The sequence below is a fragment of the Stenella coeruleoalba genome (assembly GCF_951394435.1).
Source record: "Stenella coeruleoalba genome assembly, chromosome: 18".
NCBI lineage: Eukaryota > Metazoa > Chordata > Mammalia > Artiodactyla > Delphinidae > Stenella > Stenella coeruleoalba.
In genome coordinates this window covers 48,751,960-48,776,146 of record NC_137164.1, presented here as the reverse complement: position 1 = coordinate 48,776,146, position 24,187 = coordinate 48,751,960, and the positions used below count along the sequence as shown (strand labels likewise).

Below are 24,187 nucleotides of genomic sequence, written 5' to 3'. Positions count from 1 at the left end.
CACAGGACAACAAAGGAGAAGAAACTTCAGGAGAGCTCAATCTATGATTTACCTGGTTCGACTGATGCTACGAAGATCCTGGAAAAATCCCATTTTACTGTAAATCCAAAGTCAAGGCTGTTCCCAGGCGTCTGGTTTATGCTGATTCTCATATCACTGAACTGATCCTGAAAACAAACATGAAACGGTGGGATCAAGTGTCCCTGGCACCCACGTGGAGGAAAGTCTATCCGTGAAAGAAGGGAGGCTGCACGCAAGGTACACTTGAATTATTTCATGATAAACCGGAAGCTTCATTCTTTTCCCCTTGGGTTTGGTAAAACCTTCACTTACATAAATATCTCTGAGTTTATTATTTTGCTGCTAAAATCAGGGAAATCGTCATATCCATAGATATTTTTCTTCACATGCATACTATAAATCAGTTGATTTATATTGATAAAGCTTAGGCTTTTGCCCACCATACAGTTGGGTCTAAGTTACAGACCATTTTTTATAACCCAGGAATGAAGCTGAGTGAGATGTGGGTGGGTGGGTGGGTGGGTGGGTGTGTGTGTGTGTGTGTGTGTGTGTGTGTGTGTGTGTGTGTGTGTGTGTATACACACACACACACACACACACAATGGAATTCAGCCATGAGAAAAAGGACATCCTGCCATCTGTGACAACATGGATGGACCTTGAGCACATTATGCTAAGTGAGGTAAGTCAGACAGAGGAAGACAAGTACGTATGATATCACTTATACGTGTAGTCTAAAAGCCAAACTCATAAAACAGAGAGTAAAGTGGTGGTTACCAGGGGATGGGTGTGAGGGGACTGGGCAGATGTTGTTTAAGGGTACAAACTTCCAGTGAATAGTAAATGAGCCCTAGAGATCTAATACACAGTACTGTGAGTACAAACAATATCTTATTATAATGAAATTTGCTAAGAGACTAGAACTTCCAACCACTAAAAAGAAAGGATAATTATGTAATGTGAGAGATGTTAATTATCACTACAACAGCAGTCACATAACAATATATAAGTGTATCAAATTAACATGCTGTACCTTTAAAATTTACACATATCTCAAATACATTGCAATAAAATGGCATCTTTGAAAATGCAAAAAAAGATTTAAATCATTTATTTTTAAAATGTCACAATACTTAAACTACCTCCAACATTCAATATATTTAGCCAAATAATTTTGAGGGGTTCATAGACACAAAATTCAGCTACCAGAATCACTCATCTAGGACCGGTACCACCCCCGAATGGGTATCTGAAAGTTTGGCAAGGCATTTTTGCTTGTCCTACTGCTGCATGAAGGTCGAGCAGTAAAGGCAGAGCTGCTACATTTGCTACAAAATGCAGAACTGGGTCATGCCTGAGGAACCACCAGTAAGATGCCAAGAGGGCCCCACTGAGACACCATGAGCTCCAGGCCACAACCTCCTTGAAGTAACAACAGCCCGCAGGCCCCAGAACTTGGACAACAGGCAGACCTCTATTTTCATCTCCATCCCTACAGTCCACAGCCACAAATTCTCAGTTTCACGGACTTTCTTAGGCCATTTTCCAAAACAAATATTTTAAGTTTTACACTCTAGTATACTAGGTCTGTGAAAATTTTAATTAACTTCCATAATTTACATTTTTTGTTTTGGGTAAACAGCAGACATAAAATTCAGCATGTGTTTCCCAGACTAGTGTTTCCAGTTCTTTGATTCATAATTATCAAGAACTTAGACTTAACTGTTTAAAAAGAAAAATTCTTCCTAAAGCCACTTTATTTTCCAGAAAAAGGCCTATAACTCCTCTATTTTAATTTAGCAGTTAAGTCCAGTCCTAGGACCAACAGGGCAATTCATGAGTTTTTCTACCTTTAGAACAAGTTTGAAATCTAAGTGACTATATTCTAAGAAACACTGTGATATTATATAAGAATTAGAAGACAAGGAAGGCATTGAATAAAGGATCAAGAACTTACTGTATTGTATGGAGATGAGTAATTAGTGTTGTAAAAATACACACTTGCTCATTTGTTCAGCGTACATTTATTGTGCATCTATTCTGCATAAAACACTTGGGAAATAAAGATGAATTAGGCATGGTCCTTGCTCTCAAGAAACAATTACTGACTCTTCAAAGTGGGTATGGAATTTTTTAAGAAAAAAATTGTAGCTAGTAATATAGAAATGTTTTCATCAGACATCATGTAAAGCAGTTGAAATATGGGAACCCAGATGTAGACAGTGAGAACAGTCATTAATGATCAGTCTGATGGATACCAATCTCCAGAGTATATCAAAACTCTGCTATGAATAGAAAAAATTACTGGTTAGTTCTACTCCTTAACCAAAACCACCACACACTTAAATTAGAGATGACTCAATGAAAATAAACAGTCATCTTCACCACTTTTACCCCACTCTACTCCCCCCACCAAATTCTGACCTAAAGCCAATTAGAGTGCAGAATCTATTGCTATATAAGGGCACAGAGACAAATGATGGGTTAGAAATTCCAAGACACTAATTGAGGTTTTTTTATCTTGAAGAATAAGAGACAGGATGGAGTTTTAATAAATAGTTGCAAACTACAATAAAGAATACTTTGTGGGAGAGAGCAAGTGAACAATATTACCCTTTTCCACCAAACACAGGATAAAAGAGAATGAGCTTAAGCTCTAGATGGCAGAGTGTCACAACTGTATTAGACCAGAAGAACTGTCCTCCAAAGGACTGCTCTTACCTTGGAGATAAATCTCTACTTGAACATAATAAAAAGGCAAATAACCACCTCTCTGAAATAGTTAATAGAGGAGGTCAGCCTTACTGTGGCTACAGCCTGGCAGCCTGTTACGTGGGTCCTGGGAGTGCACACAGGCAAAGGAGAGAGAACCATGTGAGCACTTACAGGACTATTTCTGTCAATGGCCAGGTGGCCTCAGGCATGTCACTGAGTCTTCCAGAGAATTTTCTCTCACAATGACATTAATTTTAAAGCTTTCTGTTTTCAAAACCCTATCTTGCAATGCAGACCATCTCCCTCCCACATCACAGAAAGGATTAAAGTAGGTGGTGGCAGTTCAGGGAAAGGGCCCCAGAGGCCCCTCTTGCATGGCCTCCCCACCATGACAGTCTCTCTGGCATCTCTGTGGAATCCTGGGTTCTTGAATTAAATTATCCTTGAGACTTTTTGCAGGTGAATATATCTATAATTATAGTCAAGCATAAACTATTCAACAATGATTAGGATTTCTACTTCCTTATTTTTCTTTGCAAGATATATGCCATGTGAGTATTCTACAAAGGGTCCGTGTTTCAGAAGATGGCACTGTGGGAATTTCCTTTTGAACTGGATGGAACCAGGAATATAAATTATTGGGAGAAATCTAGATTCTTGATGACTGATAAAGAACTATCCCAAGTGGTCACAGTTGCCTATTCTGGGAAAGATAAAATACAGTCACCAACATATCAGCATCTAAAATAAAAATAACTTCCCTTAATTTAGGTACAATTTAAACAGAAATATACACTTAAATCTGAGATTTTAAAATAATGACATGGTGATCTGGCATAGCAATGGTAAGATTTATTTTTATGAGATCTGATGAATTAAGATTCTCGTATCAACACAGATGGGAATCAATAAACAACAGGGTCAATCAGATGGCCATTCTCCTCAAACTTTTTCAATTAGATAAACATGTTCCCTTAAAGAAAGCCTACTTAAGTTGATAAAACCAAATAACACTGAAAGTAGATTCAGGCTATAAAATCACAAATAACAGAGGAAATACATAATCTTTGATTTTTGTTACACGGCTCTTCAGCTTCTTTTTTCAGGGTCTTAGTGGAACGAGAACATAGTGAGTAGCCCTCAACTCATGGTGCAGCTCTGGCACTGGAGCTACTCTCCTTCACCAAAGATGCGTCTATACCTACTTGTTTCCCCTCTCCATTATCCGTTCCAAAGAAGCACGTGGTGTTTCCAGCTCTACCACTTGAGTCAACCCATTCCCCAGCTTAGCTCCTACCTACCAAATCCATTTTCGGCCCTCATGCCATCAGGCACTACAAACTATTCTTGCTTACGGGAAACGGTCTTCCAAGTCACCCTTTATTCCATTTTCTCCTGCCTTTTTCCTCTATCCCTCTGGCCACCTCTCAGCTTCATTAGTGTGTTCCTCTTTATTCTATTTTCTCTTTGTTGCTCTTCTTCACCCCTAGTCAGTCTCCCACCTTCCTGACCACATGTTTTCCTGAGTCAACCTCATGCATTGTCATCAACTACTATCTACGCCCAACATACTCAGAATTAAATTCATTATCTTCCCCCCCAAACCTGCTCTTCCACCTCTTGCTTTTCACATTTTGGTTAATCACATCACTGTCTAACCAGATACCCAAGCTAGAAACATCAGGTTCTTTCTGGGCCTCTTTCCCCTTCCTTCCCCTAAGTGCTCCCCACACAACCTCTACACAATGGTCTCCCAAGCACCACCACACACATGCACTTAATAAAGTGTCAGCAAGTCCACAAGCCATAAATCCATCTGGAACCATCCCATCCTTCCATTCTCCTTCAGGCTCTCATCTGAACTCAGGTCACGGTTTCCCCTCTAAATTGCTGTGGGTCACCTCTTAACTGGCTCTCTTGCCTCCAGCACTTCTTTCCCCCCATCTTGCTCACATCTGCCAGAACTTTAGTTACAGAAAATACCAATTATTATATCATACCCTGTTTTAAAATTGCTGGTAGCTCCTTATTGCCTGCTGGGTAGAGTTTGAAGTCTGCACCTCAGAATTAGATTCAGTTCGGGTGAGTTTTGATAAATATCTACCTTTCCTCAAAATAATTTTAAGAATGATTTTCTCTTTATGAACCAGAAGATATTTCAGTCCATATTGGCTCTAAAATTCTAGAGACATGGCCAAGTTAAATTAAGTCAACATTTGGTGTTTTAAGGCAGTTCTCAAATTTAAGCATGTCACATTTCAAAAAAAAATCGGGGTCGGAGAAGTTGCAAATGTGGCCTAAGCATTTAACTAGCCTAGGGTGTGTTACATAACTTTCAACTCTCAAGTATTTCACTGGTGAAAGTGAGTATAATACCACCTACTTTGCTAGGTTATTGAGAGAATTAAATGAAACATTTTAAAAGGTGCCAAGCCACATGGTTGATGGCCAGTAATTATCTTCTTTTTCCCATGGAAACAATGTTATACATGTAATATATGCTGGTTAGGCAGTTTCCAGATCAACTAAAGAAAATCCTATTTAACTCTCACACATGTAGCTCTAAAGCTAATAGAACTCGGTCAGCATTCAACGTATAATTACAGATCCAGGCACCGTACTAACAGTGAGCACAACAGGCTTGCTTCCTACCCTTAGATAGGGTAGGGGTCTAGTGAAGGTGACAAGCAGGTAAAATGCACAGGAGGTAGATGTGATAAGGTAAACCCTGGGTACTCTTAAAAGAGGTACTCTCGTAGACTTGGGCATTAGGAAGTGTTAAAAATCTTCCTTCCTTCCACATGTATCATCCTATTTCTGGGTTCTGATTTAAAAATCTGGGGCAAAGGTCCTGAAATGTGGATTTGGATGAGATTTGGGGGCAGAAGGCTTGGACAAGACAAAAAAAACAAAACCCTGTATGCAACACCAATTTGGGGGAAAAGCCACATCTGTGAGGCAGCTGGAGCGGGACGGAGGACTCTGGGAGTCCCACTGCCTCCCCTTGTTCGGGTGCCCCAAGAATTGCCCTGGCAGCCCAGTCTGGCAGGGGAGGCTGGAAAAGAAGCAGTACCATAAGAGAAGTCTGTGAGAAAAGGGAAGAGAGAGAAACAGAACTCCAGACTAGCAATGGAGGTGCGAAAGAAACTCCTGGGCAGATTTTAAACGAGGTCATTTAAGCTCTTCCCTCATTAAGTCTTTGCTTCTTTATGCCATGAACTCCCTTCTTATCACAATTCTGTGAGAGGCTCCTAGCCCATCTCTGCCCCCAGATTTCGCCTCCTTCAAATAATTCTATATAGCATCACAGTGCTCACATTCCTAAAACACTCCTTAATCTTAAAGAACCTATAAAGACCTAAATTACCTGCTGAATCAAGTTCATACTTCAGTCTAGTAATCAAGGCCTTGAATGTAATTCAAGTCAATAAATACTTAAGTGCCAACTATGGGTAAAGGCTATGGAGGGTATAAACAATACCAGAGAAGGAGAAACGAACATATGGAAAAGGAAGCATTCAGTGAATGAAACTTGCAAGGGTAGGAAGTTCAGTTCCAACAAGGGGGAGGCGATCTCTTGATCCATGAAGGAACCGAGCCTCCTGTGCTTTGAAGGAACAGGAGAACTTCAAAACACAGAGATGGGTGAAATGAACATTTTTAAATAGGGCAACAATAAGAATAAAAATATATATGATGTGTTCATGAAAGTATAGGGTATGTTCCAGAAATATCAAGCAGACTCATGTGGCTAGATATCACCTACTTCCGCTCTCTTTCTCACAACACAGGGCAGTGAAGGCAATCTTGAGACAAACTAACTGAGTTCAAATCCTGACTCCACCACTCGCTATGCTGCATGGCCTTGGGCAAGTAACATGACCACTTCATGCCTCCATTTTCATGGCTACAAAACAGCAATAAGAGGGTCACTGTGAGGATTAAATAAAACAATGCCTTGCGAAGCCTGGTCGGCATAGCAGCTACTCAGTAAACGTTAGCCGTTTCGGCACTACAAAGGGAGTTTGGGAACAGTCATGAGAGACCTCGGTGTTCCCCTGAGTGCTTTGAACTTCACTGAACAGACCACAGCATGCCACTGGGGGCTTTGAAGCAGAGAAATTACCCAGTCCAGCCCGGCATCATGCAAATTAACCTGGTGCCAGCCTTGTGTAGAATGCACAAAGACGTGACTATTTACTAAGTGTTTGCACGGATGAGGGAAAGGACTGGAATTAGGGTAGCGGAAGCAGGGATAGAAAAGGGTAACAACATCAAGGGAGATGCTGTAGGAAGAAATGAAAGGACACTGCCAGCACAAGTGTGAGTAAGGAAGAGGACCTGAAGAACACTCTCCTACAAAGCTACCAAGACGTCTACCTGAAACTAATATAATATTGTAAATCAAGTACGCTTCAATTAAAAGAGAAAGACATCGGGCTTCTCTGGTGGCGTAGTGGTTGAGAGTCCGCCTGCCGATGCAGGGGACACGGGTTCGTGCTCCGGTCCGGGAAGATCCCACATGCCGCGGAGCGGCTGGGCCCGTGAGCCATGGCCGCTGAGCCTGCGCTCCGCAACGGGAGAGGCCACAACAGTGAGAGGCCCGCGTACCAAAAAAAAAAAAAAAAAAGAGAAAGACATCTAGATGTTCAGCCAGACACCATGTTTTTCTGAACTCCTAGAACTAGGTAGTTTGGAGGAGTGTTGCGTATGCCCTGGCCATACTGGTCCTAGGCTGTTTTGTGCATTCCCAGCCCTTTTCCCAAGTCAGTCAGCTCCTTCTCAGTGACAAGAGCAGGGTGATGCTACATAAGCTACTTTCCTCAGAGTGCAGACGTGGACACACCAAGCATCTCAGGGATAGGCAAGTCACCATACGATATATACATTTGTTCAAGAATTCCGATTGCTCCACTTATTAAGTCAAGCCTAACTTTGCCCGGTAGCATTCCATTTCAAGTTGGGTGACTAAAGAGCATAAATCCACTAATGATAAAACCTGAAACCACACCATGTTAACTCACATTCCTCTGAACTGCTCTAACCTGGAAGCCACACCCACACCCTCTTTTTCTTAATCCACTGATGCAGCTAGTCAACTGCCACCCTGAAGGAGTTACCACCACTGAGCACACAGTACAATAATCAGGCTGTTTCGTGGGATTTGCTATTTGAAAAGGCGAAGGCAAACAGGCAAGTCCATAAAACAGAAGACACCTTGCTTCTCTCTTTATTATTCATCCATGGTACCTTATGTTCCCCAAGTATAACAGAGGCTACTGTCCTCATCCACTGAGACTTATGATGCTAATTACGTATTCCCAATTCTTTAAAAGTGAAGTTAAAAAAATAATTCACAACCAATGATTTTAGCAACCTGAAGAGACTGGATTTAGATATGTTTGTAAATATACATGGGAAAACTGAAAGAAATATATCTAAATGCTACAGAATATCTCTAAATGATGAGATTACCAAGTCATTTTTATTATGTATGTTTTCCTGCATTTCCAAGTTTTCTCAAGCACAGAGTACTTTATAAGCACAACGAAAAAAAGCTTACTTTAAACGTGTAAAGCTTTCCTGTACTAATAAAAACTAATGATACTAAAATATGCTGTATCATATTTTACACAAAGATATTTCATTAATATAACTTGGGCCAAGTTATATACTTGATGTTGTGCCTTGGGGAAAAAATACACTTTAGTAAGGCATCAGAAAATGCTAGACTAAGCCACAGAACCATAAAAGCATCTCCACACTAAGGGGTTCATACAACTATCAAATTGCTTATTGAAGGTTTTTCTCTAAAAGAGAAAAGTTTCTTTCTCTTCTCTAGACAAGCAACAACTCTTTAGCCTATGTGTAAAACATAACTAAAAGAACATTCATTACCTAACAATTCTCTTAAAGTCAACTGTGGGATTTTAAGTAGGAAAAACTACAAATGCCCCCAGTCCTTCTTCATCTGATGGTATACTTTATTTGGACTCCAAATGTTAAAGAACGCAATTGTCATACTGTAACTAAGCCTCAGTATTCCCCTTAAAAGAAAAGGAGTGGTACAAAATTCTAGGCTTCCCAAAGTACAAATTACTATTGAAAGTCACTAGGATTTTTCATATGGTAGAGAAAGAAGTTCCCCTCTCATGTGTACCAGTTTCTCCTTGTGGTCAGTTCACTTCCCTGAGAAGGGGCTTTTATTGCCCATTTTCTATTAGACCTGCATCTAAAAAAACCTCCTGAGTGACTCCTGCACCCAAACCCGGACTACTGAGTGCTAACGGTGCAAGGCAACAGCTGCTGAAATGGGGAGTAGAGAGCAAAGCCAGCCAACTCCAGGGAGACGGGTCCAAAAAGTCTCCATACACCCATATCACAAGGGTCATCTGGATCCATCAACTCAGAGTTGGAAGAGATCTACTTCCGCCAAGATCTGTTACAAATACAATGCAATGTCATTTTCTACATTATCAGCCCAGACTGTAGTGCCTAGAGGCTAGAAACGTGGTTTCCTGATTTAATTACTTATGTTTCTGGGCAGCAGGTGATTGAAAAGCCTTCCCAAACCCACCTGTGATCTTGAGACCTCTGTCTGTTGTGAGCTTCTCCCTTCTCCAAGCTCAGACGTTAAATCAGGGCTAGATGTTGAAGATAACGTGTCTTTCGAAGTGGCAGCCTGGCCCTGGGAAGGAGATGAGAAGGTGGGTGTAGGAGAGAGCAGCCTCATCACACTTTCTCTGGGTGCTGATGCCTCTGTTTCGCTGGATGACCTGGACGCAAGCTGGCTCGTGTCAGGTCTTTGCACAGAGATGCTGACCGAGCTGCTCTGGGTTCTCTTAATGCCTTCTACGTCTCCATTATACTTCCAAGAATCATCCATCTAAATAGGAAACATCATTTTAAACTTCGTATTCTGTTAGATTTCTATTTAAAAAGCATATACATTAAATTAATACTTTAAAGTAATGAAAGTAATATATACCTCCCTCAGCAAAGTAACCACTACTAAAAGCTTGGAGCATGGTTTCACACTAACAGATCCGTACATATGAAGTGGTAGGAGTAGTTATTTTTTACAGAAGTGTTTATTTTATAAACAGACCTCTGAAACTTGCTTTGACCATCTACATCACTCCAGGTCAACAGACAGAAATCTAAACTAGATCAACTGAATACTTCACACTATGGATCTCTACAATTTATTCATTTGATATGCATTCAATGTCATTTAAAGTGTACCAAAAATATTGCACATCTTTTTATAACCAGAATATTTTTATAGCACAGATTCCCAAAAGTAGACTTGCTGGATGAAAGAATATTTTATGTATGTAGTATAAAATATAATTTATATATATATATCTTTAAAAATTGTAGCAATGCACTCCCAAAGTAATGTATAAGAATGTCTCTGTCCCTGCATCCTTGCCAACACTAGACGTTTTGAATGTTTTAAATCTTTGTCAATCTCATGGGTGAAAAGTTGTACAGCTCATTCTTGCTCTAATGAGACTGAACATGCTTCTATGTACTTTATGTTACCAACCATTTAAATTCCCTCTCCCTTGAACCATTTCTATATTCACTTTTCTACTGTTTATCTTTCCTTATCAATTTGCATTTTAAATCTCAGGGATAGTAAACCTATATATAAAATACATTTTACTAATATTTTCTGAGCCTATATAAATTGTCGTTTGGACTACATTAATGGTGTCTACCATATAAATTTAATTTTTATGTTGTCAAATATGCCTGTATTTACTTAATATAATGGTCAGCGGTTTTTCTGGCTAGTGTAGGCAGGCTTCCCTCATCTTGAATTTTTTTAATCAATTTTTTTCTATTTTCAAATTTTAGGATTCCTCATTGGCAGAGGTAAAAGGAATTTGAACACCAATGTGCTCAAGACTGTATTGCTTCCTTTTAAATAATTCAAAATAATACACTCACTTTCAGCCCTGCTTCATTCTCAGGGCAAATGAGTCTATATCCTTTAAAACCCCAATAAAAATATGTATTTTTTGAACCATGAGATACATTTTAATAACTATAATCAAATATATCAAGTTCTAATGAAGTGGGAAATCAGGAAAAATAGAACTTTGTGCATAATCACCTGAAAATATTTAGGTTAAACCACATGAAATTGCTGTTTTGTAGGTCAAAAAGAACTGACTATTGGCAACTTCATACAGTGCAACCTAATACTTTACAGAAGATATATTTGAGAAAATATGACACTAAAAAATAAATGCTCTGCCTTAGAATGTAGATTACTTATTTTTTTAAATGTATCAGCTCGACTTTCATTGAATTTAAAGTTTAATCAGTTCTGCATCGTTGCTATATTTTAAGCATTAAATGTCTATTGAATCTAAATTGGTAAAAATACAATTGCTTTATATACAAGTTATATACATTTTACCCATCAAGTATCTGTAACTCAAACCTCTGCACAAGTGCACCGGTATTTTGCGCTGGCGAACAGACTAAGTGAAGTAGAAACACGTTTACCGTGTAGGATCTCGGGAGTGATGAGATTCCCCTTGACTGAGATCCAAAAGGTCTCGGTGTGACCACAGACGTTAACCTGGCCGCATCAGTTTTCTGGTAACTTCTAGGGAGAGCAGCTGAAACTCGAGTTGACTCCATTTGTCGTGAATGCTGAGAAGACAAAGAGGCTGGGCGTTGTTCTTCCACGGGGCTTTTCGAAGGAAGCTGAATTTCAGCTGTGATAGTAGCCTCCCTTTTTGCAAAAGCTGTAGAATCTTGCTTAGGAATTTCCGTCGGATAAGTGGTTCCCTTCTCTTCTACTCTCTCACTCTGGGAACTTACTTCGGACATAGTCAGCATAGGGGGAAGTTTTTCTTCATTCACTCCATCATCAGAAGAATACAGTTTCCTCCTCGATGTCACTGTAGACATCTGATTTGGGGATTCCCTTAGCAGAAAGAAACGCCAAAACCACAAAGTTAGGCATTTGACACACAGAGGTGGAGAGACAGATGTTATTTTGGTCATTAACATAAAAAAAAGGGTGGGAACAAAAAGACTACTGACTTCATATCATAACACAATATTAAGAGAATGTGGGAATAAATACATGCAAATTTTTTAATGTCACACTAAGAAAGATTAAGAGCTTGACTTTTTTTTCTTAAAGAGGTTAAAAAAAGGTCCCTGAAGTATATGCAATTGTAAAGAAACTTTAATAAGAAAACTTTAGTAAGGGATTATTCAAAATTTCATCCACAAGTGTATAACGCTTCCAAAATTAACACACTATAACGATAACTAATTGACGACCAATTTGAACCCTCCAAAGATGTGGATTTCTTAACAGGGTTGAGAGTTCTCTTGTACACAATTTATAATAGCTTCGTAAAAACAGAAGACCACAAAAGACTCAGACTTTCATTAAGATCAAGTTAGTCTATAATTTCACACAGCTTGATAGAATTTCCATGGAAAATTATTGCAGATTAAAAGTCACCATTCCTGTCTATAGAGAGGCTGATGAAACAGCCTCACGGCTACCATTTAGTAAGGAGTACCTCTCAAGCCAACTGCATTGCGTTTAAGTGAATGAAACTGTGTTTACCACTGGCTTCTAGGGGACAAAGGAGCTTTGCTTAATTTCACCTGACAGCACATTTCCTTTTTGACATTATCCTTAAAGACTATTTGCCTTCTCCCTGACCTGTAAATATCTCAAGGTTTCACATAGTAACTGCTCCACAGGCAAGTAAAAATTGGACCTTTATCCTGTTATGTTGCAATGAAAAAAAACAAACCCTCACACTGATGTTTATATAGTCTTCCTTTAAAAATACAATTTTAATTGCACCACGAAGACGTGAAAAAGAACTCTGCTATACTTTTACACAATTTAGTTAAGAGTAAGAGCTGGTTTTATCCGACCATTCCATTCCTAAATTTACTTTAAAAGGAGAAAAAGTTGTTTATTTTCTGCATATATAGCCAATCCTGCATGTGAATATACAGTGTAAAATGAAGAAATTAGGTACACCACCCTTAGGTACTCATTTCTTTCATTAATCCAAGTCACTACTTATTACAGCAATGCTCTGCTTTTTCACTGCAGAGCAAAATGCTCGAAGGTTATGCACATTTAATGACAGTTTAATATTGGTGCACATGTACATCCCACTACACTTACACAAAATATCTATTTCTAACACTGGTATCTCCAACCCTGAGATGCATTCAGCCTCATTACCTGTCCTGCAGCATTTCGTTAAATGTCTTAGATCTTCTCTCAGACTTCTCAAGCGACTGCTTCTCAATCTCTTCCCTCTCTTCTTTTTTCTTCTGCAAATCTGAAGTGTAGCTTTTCCGACGATCTTTCCATTTTGCAAGGTCCTGACAGAAGAAAATCACATCAGCACAGGCACACCTGAATTTCTACACACCCTCTCCAGCAGTGAGAGCGCGCCAGAGGATCCCATTACATCGCTGAAACTATTCACTACAACTTTGATGCCAAGGTGCCCTAATTTTGCTTTTTATAGCCAGCGTTTCTGTACCAAGCCTTTTATCTCATGTATCTGTCTAAAAGCCCTGACCTAATAAGATAGGCCCCATTTTTGTTTTCCCAGGTAGCCTGCCTCACTTGCCCATTTCACAAAGAATGCTAAATGCTTGTAATTAGATGCCAGGTCAGAGAAGATCAGGAACTGTTTCAAATTCATTTCCATCTCACTCCAATAATCTGACTCTTACACAAAATGACATGTTTCACTAGTCAGACTGGAAGAGAAACGCGACTGTAAAATGGCTAAATGTAGAAGCATACATTTAACAAATACTGAGTTCAATCCCTACTTTGAGACAAGGGGGCCACAAACACAGATGAATAAGGTGCACTTCCCCTCAAGGAACTCTCAGTCTAGAGGGAAAGACAGACAGGTAAATAAAGTTCAACAATGAGTGTGATAGGATTGTGTGAGAGAGCAGGGATCCAAAGGAGAAAGTGATCACTTCTATCCCAGGCAGGGGAAGGCGGAGTTTGGAAAGGCTTTAATGGGGAAGCCAGCCTCAAGTATGTGATTTCAAAGCGGGTCAACTCCTCATAAGGACAGGGCAGTAAGGAGGATTACACGGGAACAAGTGGACATCTGCTTTCCATACATCCAGGAACCTAAGTCTCACCTAGCTGGGTGACCCCAGGACAATCAACCTAATTCTCCTTTAAAATTAGTCCTAGCAGCCTAAGCTGGTTCTGACACCCAGGGGTTAAGACAGTTTGGATGGTACCGACTTTTCTATGTCATCAAAACAGAGAAATCCCATGCTTCCTAGTGGCACTGCAGCCCCAACAGAAGCTCATGTAAGCTTCTCAAACTGAGAGGAAACTCATCCCCAGGGCACATATATACCCTTTGGGAGCAGACAGGGCCATTCCTGCTTCTAAAAACAGCCTGAAATCCATATGAACTATTTTCAGAAAGAACAAAAGCAGTGCACATTAGTCCTACAAGGTAACCAGCGTGAATTTTCGTCTGACTTAACCTAAGGGATAAACCCTCCATACCTCTCATTTTCAGCCTCAGTCATCATGCATTTTGGCAAACTGACACTGAATTTCTGTTTCTTGACAATTAAAATGTGTTCCCAAATAAAAGAGGAACTGGAATTTAGAAACATGGCCAAGGCAGAGGTTTCATCTGTATTATGTAATCTTTAACTCCTTGGAAAATTAAGATTTACTATCTCTAGCCCTTTTGTTTATGCTACCACTCAACCCTCTTACCAAAAGGTTGTCCTCAGACTTCTTTGGGTCTGCTCTGTGTAGTTTATCTATCGTATTTCTTTACACTCCTTTGGTGTAAAACAATTAACGCTTTTTAAAAGGGTAGAGTTCCCTTCTGCCGGGGACAAAACTAAAGGTTAAATCTTTATCCAAATGTCATTGCTGTAAAAACACCTAATTTTGATTCACATTAGATAACTGCTTTTTCAACCAAAATATTACTGAGTTATAATTCGTATTTCTCCCCAAACCTCCTCTATTAACTCTAAGAACCCTTTCCTCTCTCCCTGCTGATACCCAGTCTCTGGGCTGGACCCTCTGCTCCCCTGTTCTCCCTAAACCTTGAGCAAAGTGTTTCCTTTCATGAGCATCGGTAACAGTCATACGCCAAGTTCAACCACCAAAGCAAGTAAACAAGTTACCTATACTGCACAGAAGCAGCTTCTCATTTTTGAGAACTCACAGAAAATATTAGAAGACAAACAGCTTCCGTTTTACACAATGGCCTTTAAGATATGTAGCAGTAATAGACCAAAATGGTTAAAACATCACATTTTCTACAGAACTGAAATCTGGAATAGCAAGGAAAATCGTCCCTTGAGTATACTGACTCTCTTTTTAAAGAAGGAAGAGTCAAACAAATACATCCTCCCTGCCTCCCCATCTCCCAATAAAAATAATACTCACATCCTGCCATTTCTGATCTTGTTCTTTTAACTGTGACTTTATTTTCTGCATCTCCTCGTAACGCAGCTGACGCAAGTTCTGAGCATCCTCTGCGCTGACATCACTCATGGACTTGCTCCTACGACAAAAATACCCATGGTAACCAAGGTTCATGTGACCGGATTTAAGGTAAAACTGGAAGGTTGGGCTTATATTTGGAAATTCCATCTAAAATTCTGCAGTACTACCTAGATGCTTTCGTGATAATATCACAGAAATAGCACTACAGAGATAAATGGTGTTTTTCCAAAACGCAGAAACAAGAGCCTAGCACTCAAGTCAAGCGTGAATTCTTTCACAAAATGGCTAAATGAACCCTGAACAAGTCTGAAAAAATAACCCAATGTTCATATTTAGGTAGTCGATGCAGAAAAAGATTACTTTAGGAAAAAAATAATTATTAGTCCCTAGAATCACCTGTCTTTATTTTTCTATCTCCCCCAGAGATAATCTTTTAAGGTTTGGCTGCCTTTTCTGAGCACTTATTAAATAATTTAACGATTACCTGATATTTTCTCCTCAAGTTCAATACCAGGAATAAATGTGCCACTGCTTCTCAAAGATTCTATAACATCCGCCCCACTACTGCACTGGGCTTGGTCTCAAAGACCACAGGTGGTTTCCAATAGCCAGTTACAATATAACCTCTATTATAATCCTCTTTTTTGTTAAGGCAGCTTTCGTTTTGTCCATGTGTGACCCCTGCCGTGAGGACGTACTGCGGGTTAGGTGTCAAAGAGTTCAAGTTAGGGTAGTTTGAGGAGAGTGGGGTGCCGCCCACGAGGCACGTGTGCTGTACACGCACACAGAAGGGTATGGTGAGCTACACCAGAGAAGGGAGACTGAGGGAGGGCTCCAGGAAAGAGAGGTGTCAGATCTGAATACTGAGTAGCAGCTAGGAGGAACGAGAGAAGAAGAGAGAGACACAGAGCTTTCAAACGTGGGGTGCCCAAAATCTTCTTTCCTACCAATCTTTCTAAATTTTTATTTCACTGTAACTGACTCCACTTTTAGTTATTTAAGTAACTCTCCCTCTCCTTCTTGAGCCCCTAAGTTTGCCTTCCCCAAGACTTTGCCATCACCACATTTTTTTAATAACATGCTTGCCCTTAGCCAGCTCAGGAATTCAATTACATTCTCTATGTAAATGACTCCCCCAAATCCACGGCCTAGGCCCAGTCTGAGTCAATTCCAATTGCTCGTTAAATAAACATCTCTGCACGGCCACCGTAAAAGGATAATGGAAATAATACCTAGAAAGGATTTTGTAAATGGTAACTTACTAAACACATGATTATTGTTGATGTAGCCAAACTCAATTTTGTCTCCAAACCTGCTTTTCCTCTTATCAGTGATGCTACCTGCCCCCAATTACCCACATTTGAAACCGAAGAACCATTTTTCACCTTTCTCTCTCCCTTCTCCCTAGTTATCAAGTCCTCTTATTCAGTGTCTTTTTCTTTCCATTTCTATTGCCAACACCCTAGATCAGAGCACAGTCAACTCTTACCTAGACTTTTTTAAAAGCTTCTTAAATTATCACCCAGGCTCCAAATCCAGTAAAGGTCTCTCCTGAACTCTTCCCTCCAACTTAGAAACCCTTCACCAGTATATATGCCTTTTTAAATGCCACTCATTCCTCAGGATCCCTGCAAGACTATAGTCTGGTTGGGTGCATGCAACTTCCTGTTCATTCTCTGCTTAGAAGTCTCATGGGCAACTCAAACTTAACTTGACAGACCAAAAACATGGTCTCACATCTTCCTCATCTCAACAAAAGCCAACTCCATCCTTTCGTATTATGGGCCAAAGATCTTTTTTTGTTTGTTTGTTTTTGTTTTTTTTTGCGGTATGCGGGCCTCTCACCGCTGTGGCCTCTCCCGTTGCAGAGCACAGGCTCCAGACGCGCAGGCTCAGCGGCCATGGCTCACGGGCCCAGCCGCTCCGCGGCATGTGGGATCTTCCCGGACCGGGGCACGCACCCGTGTCCCCTGCATCGGCAGGCAGACTCTCAACCACTGCGCCACCAGGGAAGCCCTGGGCCAAAGATCTTTAAGTCATGCCAGATTTCTCATTCTCTTATACATAACTGATCCCATCAGGAAATCCTGTCCCTCTACCTTCTAAATATATCTAGGGGCAACCACTCCTCACCACCTCCACCACTGCCATCCTGATCCAGGCCCTCCTATCTCCTGCCCGGATTATTACAATAATCAGTCTCCCTGCTTCCACCACTTTCTGCACAACAGCGTATTCTCAACATAGCAGCCAGAAGGACCTTTTTGAAATTGCACTCAGGTCGTGACAGGACTCCACTCAGCACCCACCAGTTTCTTCCCATCTCACCTGAGTTAAAAGCAGGTTCTTCCAAGACCTTCAATGTCTGACACTACCTGGCCCCTTGCCTACCTCTCTGCTCTTGTCCCCACTGAGCTCCCCTTCACACACTCTGTTCCAGCCAACTGGCTTCCGGGCTCAGGCCCAACCTCTTCCCTCCCTGCTCTTAATCTGCCTGGAATGCTCTTCAACCGAATATGCACATGGTTTATCTCTCACTTCCCGTCAGCTGCTTAAATGTTACCTCGGGGGTTTCCTCCCCTGACCACCCTACAAGACGAGCTAATGCCCCTCTCCCCTGACTCACATTATCCCTCGTTTTCTCCATAGCATTTATCACCATCTGAATTGTATGGTTATTTACACATCACCTGCCTCGCCCTGTAAGATTACACAGCAGGAATTTTGTCTGACTTGTTTGCTGCTGTATCACCAGTGCCTAAAAAGAGTGCCCAGCCCCGGTAGGTGCTCGTAAATGTCCTAATGACCTAGATAATCTTCTCCCACTTTGATAAAGTCTTCCTGCAAAAAGTGATGCTTTAGTTATACCATTCTTGTGGCACTTAACACTCAGCATTATGTCATATGTAGTGTGCAAGCAGGCATGCATGTTTAGCTTTCCTCCCTCACAAGTTCACATGCTGCCTGGAAGGAAAACACATTAACAGGGCATGCAGGACACACTCATTTAACATCTGTGGTAAGAATGAGGTATGATTTAGCATATTTAATCATGCAAAATAAACTAGCTATGAAATGTTTCTAATTTTGTAAGAAATTGTGGCTCCTCCCCAAAGTTTTATATAGAAAGCTTTATAGGATTTATTCAAGAATATTAAGGAATTACATATATGAGTACATATATGAAATTATATATTGAGCTGTTAACATCATATATAATTAACTAGGTATGACTATATAAAAATCATCATATGATTTGAGAATATAAACTCAAGTCATAACTGCAAAGAATAAGGCTATATGAACTAATACAATAACAGACTCACTAAAAAGAAAATTTTTTCAGGACGAAGGTACGAGGGGAATGTGGATGCCCAACACATGAGGTTACATAAATTCCAGAACAAAATTGGAAATGTAAATATTTTAAGTAATCTTTTGGTGGGAGGAAGGCTGGACAGTCTCAACTGGCCCAGACCCTTTCAGCCCTCACCCTCCTGCACTATGAAACCTTAACATGTGTCTTTTCAGAAAACATGGTATCACCATGGGCAAAGGCTGCATCACCCTCCGGGGAGCCCAAAGCACAGAGCCTGGCACACAGGAGGTCCCCCCAATATGAACAAAGTAAGTCAAACAACGGCTAGAGTAGACAAGTCCCTGTGGAAGGCAGGAATATGAGCCCCTTGTGTTCCCTGGGATCGATAAAGTTACCTCTAGAAAGCCTGGCACATTCCATACAGGTTGAGCCAGGCACCAGAATGAGACAGGAAGTAAGACCCAGCAGAGGCACCAATTTTCACCCCCACCTAACACCACTTAACTTTTCTCAGCCTCAGTTCCTTGTCTGCTAAGCCAGGAAGGAGTCGTTAGGAGAAATAATGGGTCAGGTTATGTTGATGGCATTTCAATAACCATCTGTTGCTATACACCAACTATTCTTATTAAGGCAAATATGCTCATTAGAGATCTACTGAAAACTAACTCCCAAAGCAGTTTCAAATTAGAGAGGTCACCCCAGGCCACACTGATAAAATCGAGAACTTTTTGAGTGTAGGAGTCTTTCAGCCAGATCATGAAGAATTCTTTCCTTCCTTATCAGAGTTAACAGCATAATATTAAACTTCTGAGGGCTTACTGTGTGCCAACAACAACCGCCGAGCAGTCTCCATGGATTACCTCATTGTACGAAACCCTAGTCTGATTCTAGCAACTCAGGAGCTGCAGGTCCTTGGGAAAGCTGTGGCATCTGTTTCTCTCTCCACATCTCTAAAATGCACATAACACCTACCTGTCTACCTCTGCAAACTGAGATACTATTTACTAGCAAATAATTCCCTTGCAGTTCATTTACCCTTGTATTTCCTTATTTGCAAAAGCTCCAATTTAAAACTGCATTTGGATTTTTCCAAAAAACTACAGGTCTATTATGTTGTATTTTCAGTTGAATAGAATTTTTTAAAATAGCATGTAGGGTGAAGAGAGAAAGAAGGGGAAGTTTAAGAAAAAGGGAGTAGATTATAAAACAAGATCACTAAAATCTTATTTTCTTTTCCCACAGTGCAGGGACTAGTGTTACGATATTCTTTTAGAACACAATCTCAGGAAATTTATAGATGAATATCTAGGAACTAAGGGATCAAAAAGGAACAACATGTAGCAAAATTTCCTAAATATAAAATCACCGATAACCTTATATGGCAAACAGAAATTCCATGATGCTAAGTTTGGGGTCCCCACCTTTCAAGGGAAGATAAGAATATACCTATTTATGCACCTCTAAATATATTTCCATTAGGTGTTGTAGGAATTCTCTGAAGAGTAATTAATGCTAAAACCAGGGTAAGAGGCTTTAGAATTACCATAAATTATAATGATAAGATAACATAAGAGACTTTTCCTTTATAGGTTTAGAGTCTAAATCAGTGTTTCTCTATAGCTGCATTATTGACATTTTGGGGCCCCAAAATTATTTATTGTAGGGGGCAATCTTGTGTACTGTAGGACATTTAGCAGTATCTTTGGCTATAAAAGCACTAAATACCAGTAGCAACGCTCCCCTCAACCCACCCAATGTGACAATCAAAAATGTCTACAAACATTGCTGAATGTCCCTTGGGGGCAAAATCTTCAGAAAGTAACTCACATCAACTTTGTTTTTCCTTCCTTCTTGTTGTCTTACGTGTCTTAGAGTTCTACAGAATTTTTTGGCCAAAACCCCACAAGTAAAATATACGTGTCTTAGTTGTCTTTGATTACAACTTCACCTTGAATCAATGTTCATTTCCTGTTGCTACTGGCAGTAGACTCAATGGCTTAATCATATTACAAAATTATAGCTATATATCATTACAAATTCTTTGTCATTAACAGCTTCTGCCAAGAGGCATCATAACCAAATTTTCAAATGTCACAGGACCATAAGACAAATCATGCAACACAAAAGCACATGTGAGAAAATGACTGCCACATACAAAGCGTCTTACTAAAAATAAAGTGAGAAGTATTAAATGCCAGATAAAAAGCAAGCCAGAAATGAACAATCGAAGCCTGCAAAAGGTGAGGCACATTTCTCTTTAACCTGGTTCTTACCAAAAAGAAAGCATTCATGTTATAGGCAGTTATTTTTCCATCACAGGATGTTGAGCAGTAATGATTTTTCCAGGTAAGTGTTCCAAGCTTGACAACATACACGATATCCAGAGGAATACCACCCAGAAATATCACTTGTTTCATGTTTATAATCATTTACAAACATGTTTATAAACATGAGATGAATTCTAGATTAAATGTCTATACTCAATCCAATTTAAATCTTTTTTTGTTTTCACTGCAGATCAATTTAAGAAAAACACTGGTAACTGAGAGAATTTTTTTTAATCCCAAATAATATATTTTAATTGCAAGTGGTCTAAAATGCACTTCAGTTTTCTGAAGATATATCTGTTTACTTTCCATTATTTGACAAGTCATGCATTATTCATCAGTCTGCATTTACAGACAACCTTGCTTTATTTGTGTTACCTTGGCAGTAAACGGCATGGGGAACAGCCTTTAAAACAAATAGTGTACTATGCAAGCAGCAATCTTGAAACGGTCTACAGAAGGCATTTGCTGCTGCTGGCTCTGGCCCAGGAAAACCCTTAGCTTGCTGAGCCTCAGCATTTGGGTTTTTCTCTTCTTTCCTTAACCCAGTCATACAGTGTGTTCCTGAGAGGGAACAGGTAGAGCCATTGGAATAGCTGTACAGGTTTACATTCGCGTGAAGCACTTGTACTCAGTGTATATGTATCCTCGTCAAGAAAAACCACCTGCTTACATCATAAAGCCTTATTTACCAAAGAAAATTCCTCTGAAACTTATCATTCAAAATGTTTGATACTGCAAAGATTTGTTTATCAAGTTAAAACAGCTTTCCCATGATGAACTGAGATTAGCAGATGCTTAAGTGTCATGCTAAAAATTGCCTTGTTCACCTTCCCTGATGGAAACGCTTTAAGCACACATGAGAAACTGGATAGGAGATAATGTGCCTTTGCAAGGCACACTTAAAGCATGCTGGGAGCCTGATTTTTAAAATCAATGGCTGAGAAGTACTTGAAATTAGCTGCCCATCGCTCCTTTACATCTTTGACATCTAGAATGGTTATATTGCTTTAAATAGTAATTTTTAGTACCTTCCAAGATCTCCACATTATCAAAATTATCCAAAGCTATCAAAATCAGAGAACCTGGGACTTCCCTGGTGGCACAGTGGTTAAGAATCCGCCTGCCAAACAGGGTACACGGGTTCGAACCCCGGTCCGGTAAGATCCCACATGCCGGGAGCAGGTAGACCCGTGCACCACAACTACTGAGCCTGCGCTCCAGAGCCCGCGAGCCACAACTGCTGCAGCCCACGCAACCCTAGAGCCCGTGCTCCGCAACAGGAGAAGCCACAGCAATGAGAGGCCTGCACACCACAATGAGGAGTGGCCCCGCCCCCTCGCCATAGCTGGAGAAGGCCTGTGCGTAGCAGCGAGGACCCAACGCAGCCAAAAATTAATTAATTAATTAATTAATTAATTAATTGAAAATTAGAGAACCTTAGAGATGAAAAGGCTTAGGCAGATTAAAATATTTGACATACTTAAATTTTCTTCTTGATCAAAAAGTATCAGCAGGTAGGTTCACAAAGTTACAGAAAGTTTGATATAAAATATTAAGATGTAGCCAGCTGGTTATTCTGCACTAAGAATGACTAAGACTACATAGTTGGTGTGTACTAAAAGTAAAGAAGTATTTATTTTAACTCAGTTATTCTAGAAAGGGAAAATACTTCCAGAAAATTATTTTTATCATATTTTATGTCTACCAGGTGACTAGAATTAAACAACTGGACAGTCGCCCCTCCGTAACCGAGGGGGATTGGCTCCAGGATCTGCATCCTCAGACACAGAGGACCAATGTAGACAAAAACTGGGAATTAGTTCTAAATATAGTTCTTGCAGCTATATTGGAAACTACCAATATTTTAATTTTTTTGCAGTTTTGGAAGTCTGATTTGCCTTTATAATACAGCCATGTTATAAAATTTTACCCTAATCAGGAATCTTGAAAGTGTTTCCAAATCCTACTAAGGGAAGACTAATGCCACTCACCATCCCAACTAACAAAGCTCCCCTTGAACTGAGAGTACACAGATAATGCCAACTGCATGCATTCCAACCTCAAAGTAAATGCTAATACTCTCTTTCCATCATAGATATTCTAAAACGTAGTTATTTGGGCTTCAACATCCAGAAATGAGAGGTTTGGTCTATGCAGCAATCAGATACCAAAATAAATACACCTAATCTCAGGCACGTGTTTTTGTGACTTTTCATCAACTCCTTAAGAAAAAAAAAAAAAAAAAAGGGCCTGAATTTTCGATTTCTAATAAACAAACTGTTGCTGCCCTATAGGACTTCATGCACTGGGCACTCAGACAGAAATATTACCATTTGGTTTCAGAATTAAGAAAGATTTCCCATTTTTTAAGTCTCATGCACAGCACAGAGCACCCCCATTTAGTGGCATGCCAGGATAGAAATGCAAGGATGTATTACAAAAAGGACAAAGAAAATGCAGATTTTTTTTTTACTGTGAACCACAAAACTTACCCGTTCTCACCATAAATCTTTTGAAAGAGTCTAAGAAATCAGAAAACCAAAAATTAAAAGTCATTTTTTTCTAGTTGTGTTAGTTTCTAAATCAGCATCTTTAAGAGTTGAACTAGAGATGGACAAATCTCAAAAGGTTGTTTCTTCAGTCACATTCTTGATCATGTCTCAAAATCTCATTGATCTCATATCTCAAGGAATTCAGATTAAGATAAAGAATTTCCTGATTCCCTCTGAACCAACAAACCCATTTTTAAAAAAGCTTCCTGTTGCCAGGAACTAATAAGTTAGATTTAGATCTACTAATTTCATTTAACCCAATATTTGTCAATCCCAAAGTTCAACAAACTGAACAGTCATGAAAACAGCAAGTTGCATAACACATAAATGCAGACTCATTATCAAAATGGCCATAATTACATACATGTAAAGTGTAGCAGACAGCAAATAACATTCATGCATTTTAATAATGTTTGCACTGAACTTTAAACCATAAATTTAAAAAGTCACACATCGATAGTCCAAGAAGTCTAGGTCAAAATCAAAATCAAGTTAAATGAAACTTGCAATGCCATATTTTAAGGGAAATCTTTACACAAAAATCATGTACTCCGAAATATGAGAAACATGGAAAACCAAACAACCAGACTGTTTCAGAAATGCCTGGACGTGAGAATAAAAGTCTGTAAATACAATTGGAAAACATTTTCGTGAAACGTCAATGTGGCAGAATAGTATCATAGTCATCCTTAAGGCCAAGGGCAACATTTGTGTATATACC

The 24,187-nt window shown here is 39.7% G+C and overlaps 1 protein-coding gene across 4 annotated transcripts in view; it reads right to left on the bottom strand.

Moving 5' to 3' along the window:
* Positions 1-24,187, bottom strand: part of LMO7 (LIM domain 7) — a 202,668-nt gene that overhangs the window by 23,733 nt on the left and 154,748 nt on the right. For all 4 annotated transcript variants that reach the window (XM_079903486.1, XM_079903483.1, XM_079903484.1 and 1 more), the window contains 6 exons: positions 23,407-23,436; positions 15,206-15,323; positions 12,986-13,128; positions 11,260-11,686; positions 9,314-9,622; positions 53-167 (listed from right to left, as the gene is read on the bottom strand). In XM_079903486.1, coding sequence (XP_079759612.1) covers positions 53-167; positions 9,314-9,622; positions 11,260-11,686; positions 12,986-13,128; positions 15,206-15,323; positions 23,407-23,436 — 1,142 coding nt within the window. The remainder of the gene's footprint in view (positions 1-52; positions 168-9,313; positions 9,623-11,259; positions 11,687-12,985; positions 13,129-15,205; positions 15,324-23,406; positions 23,437-24,187) is intronic.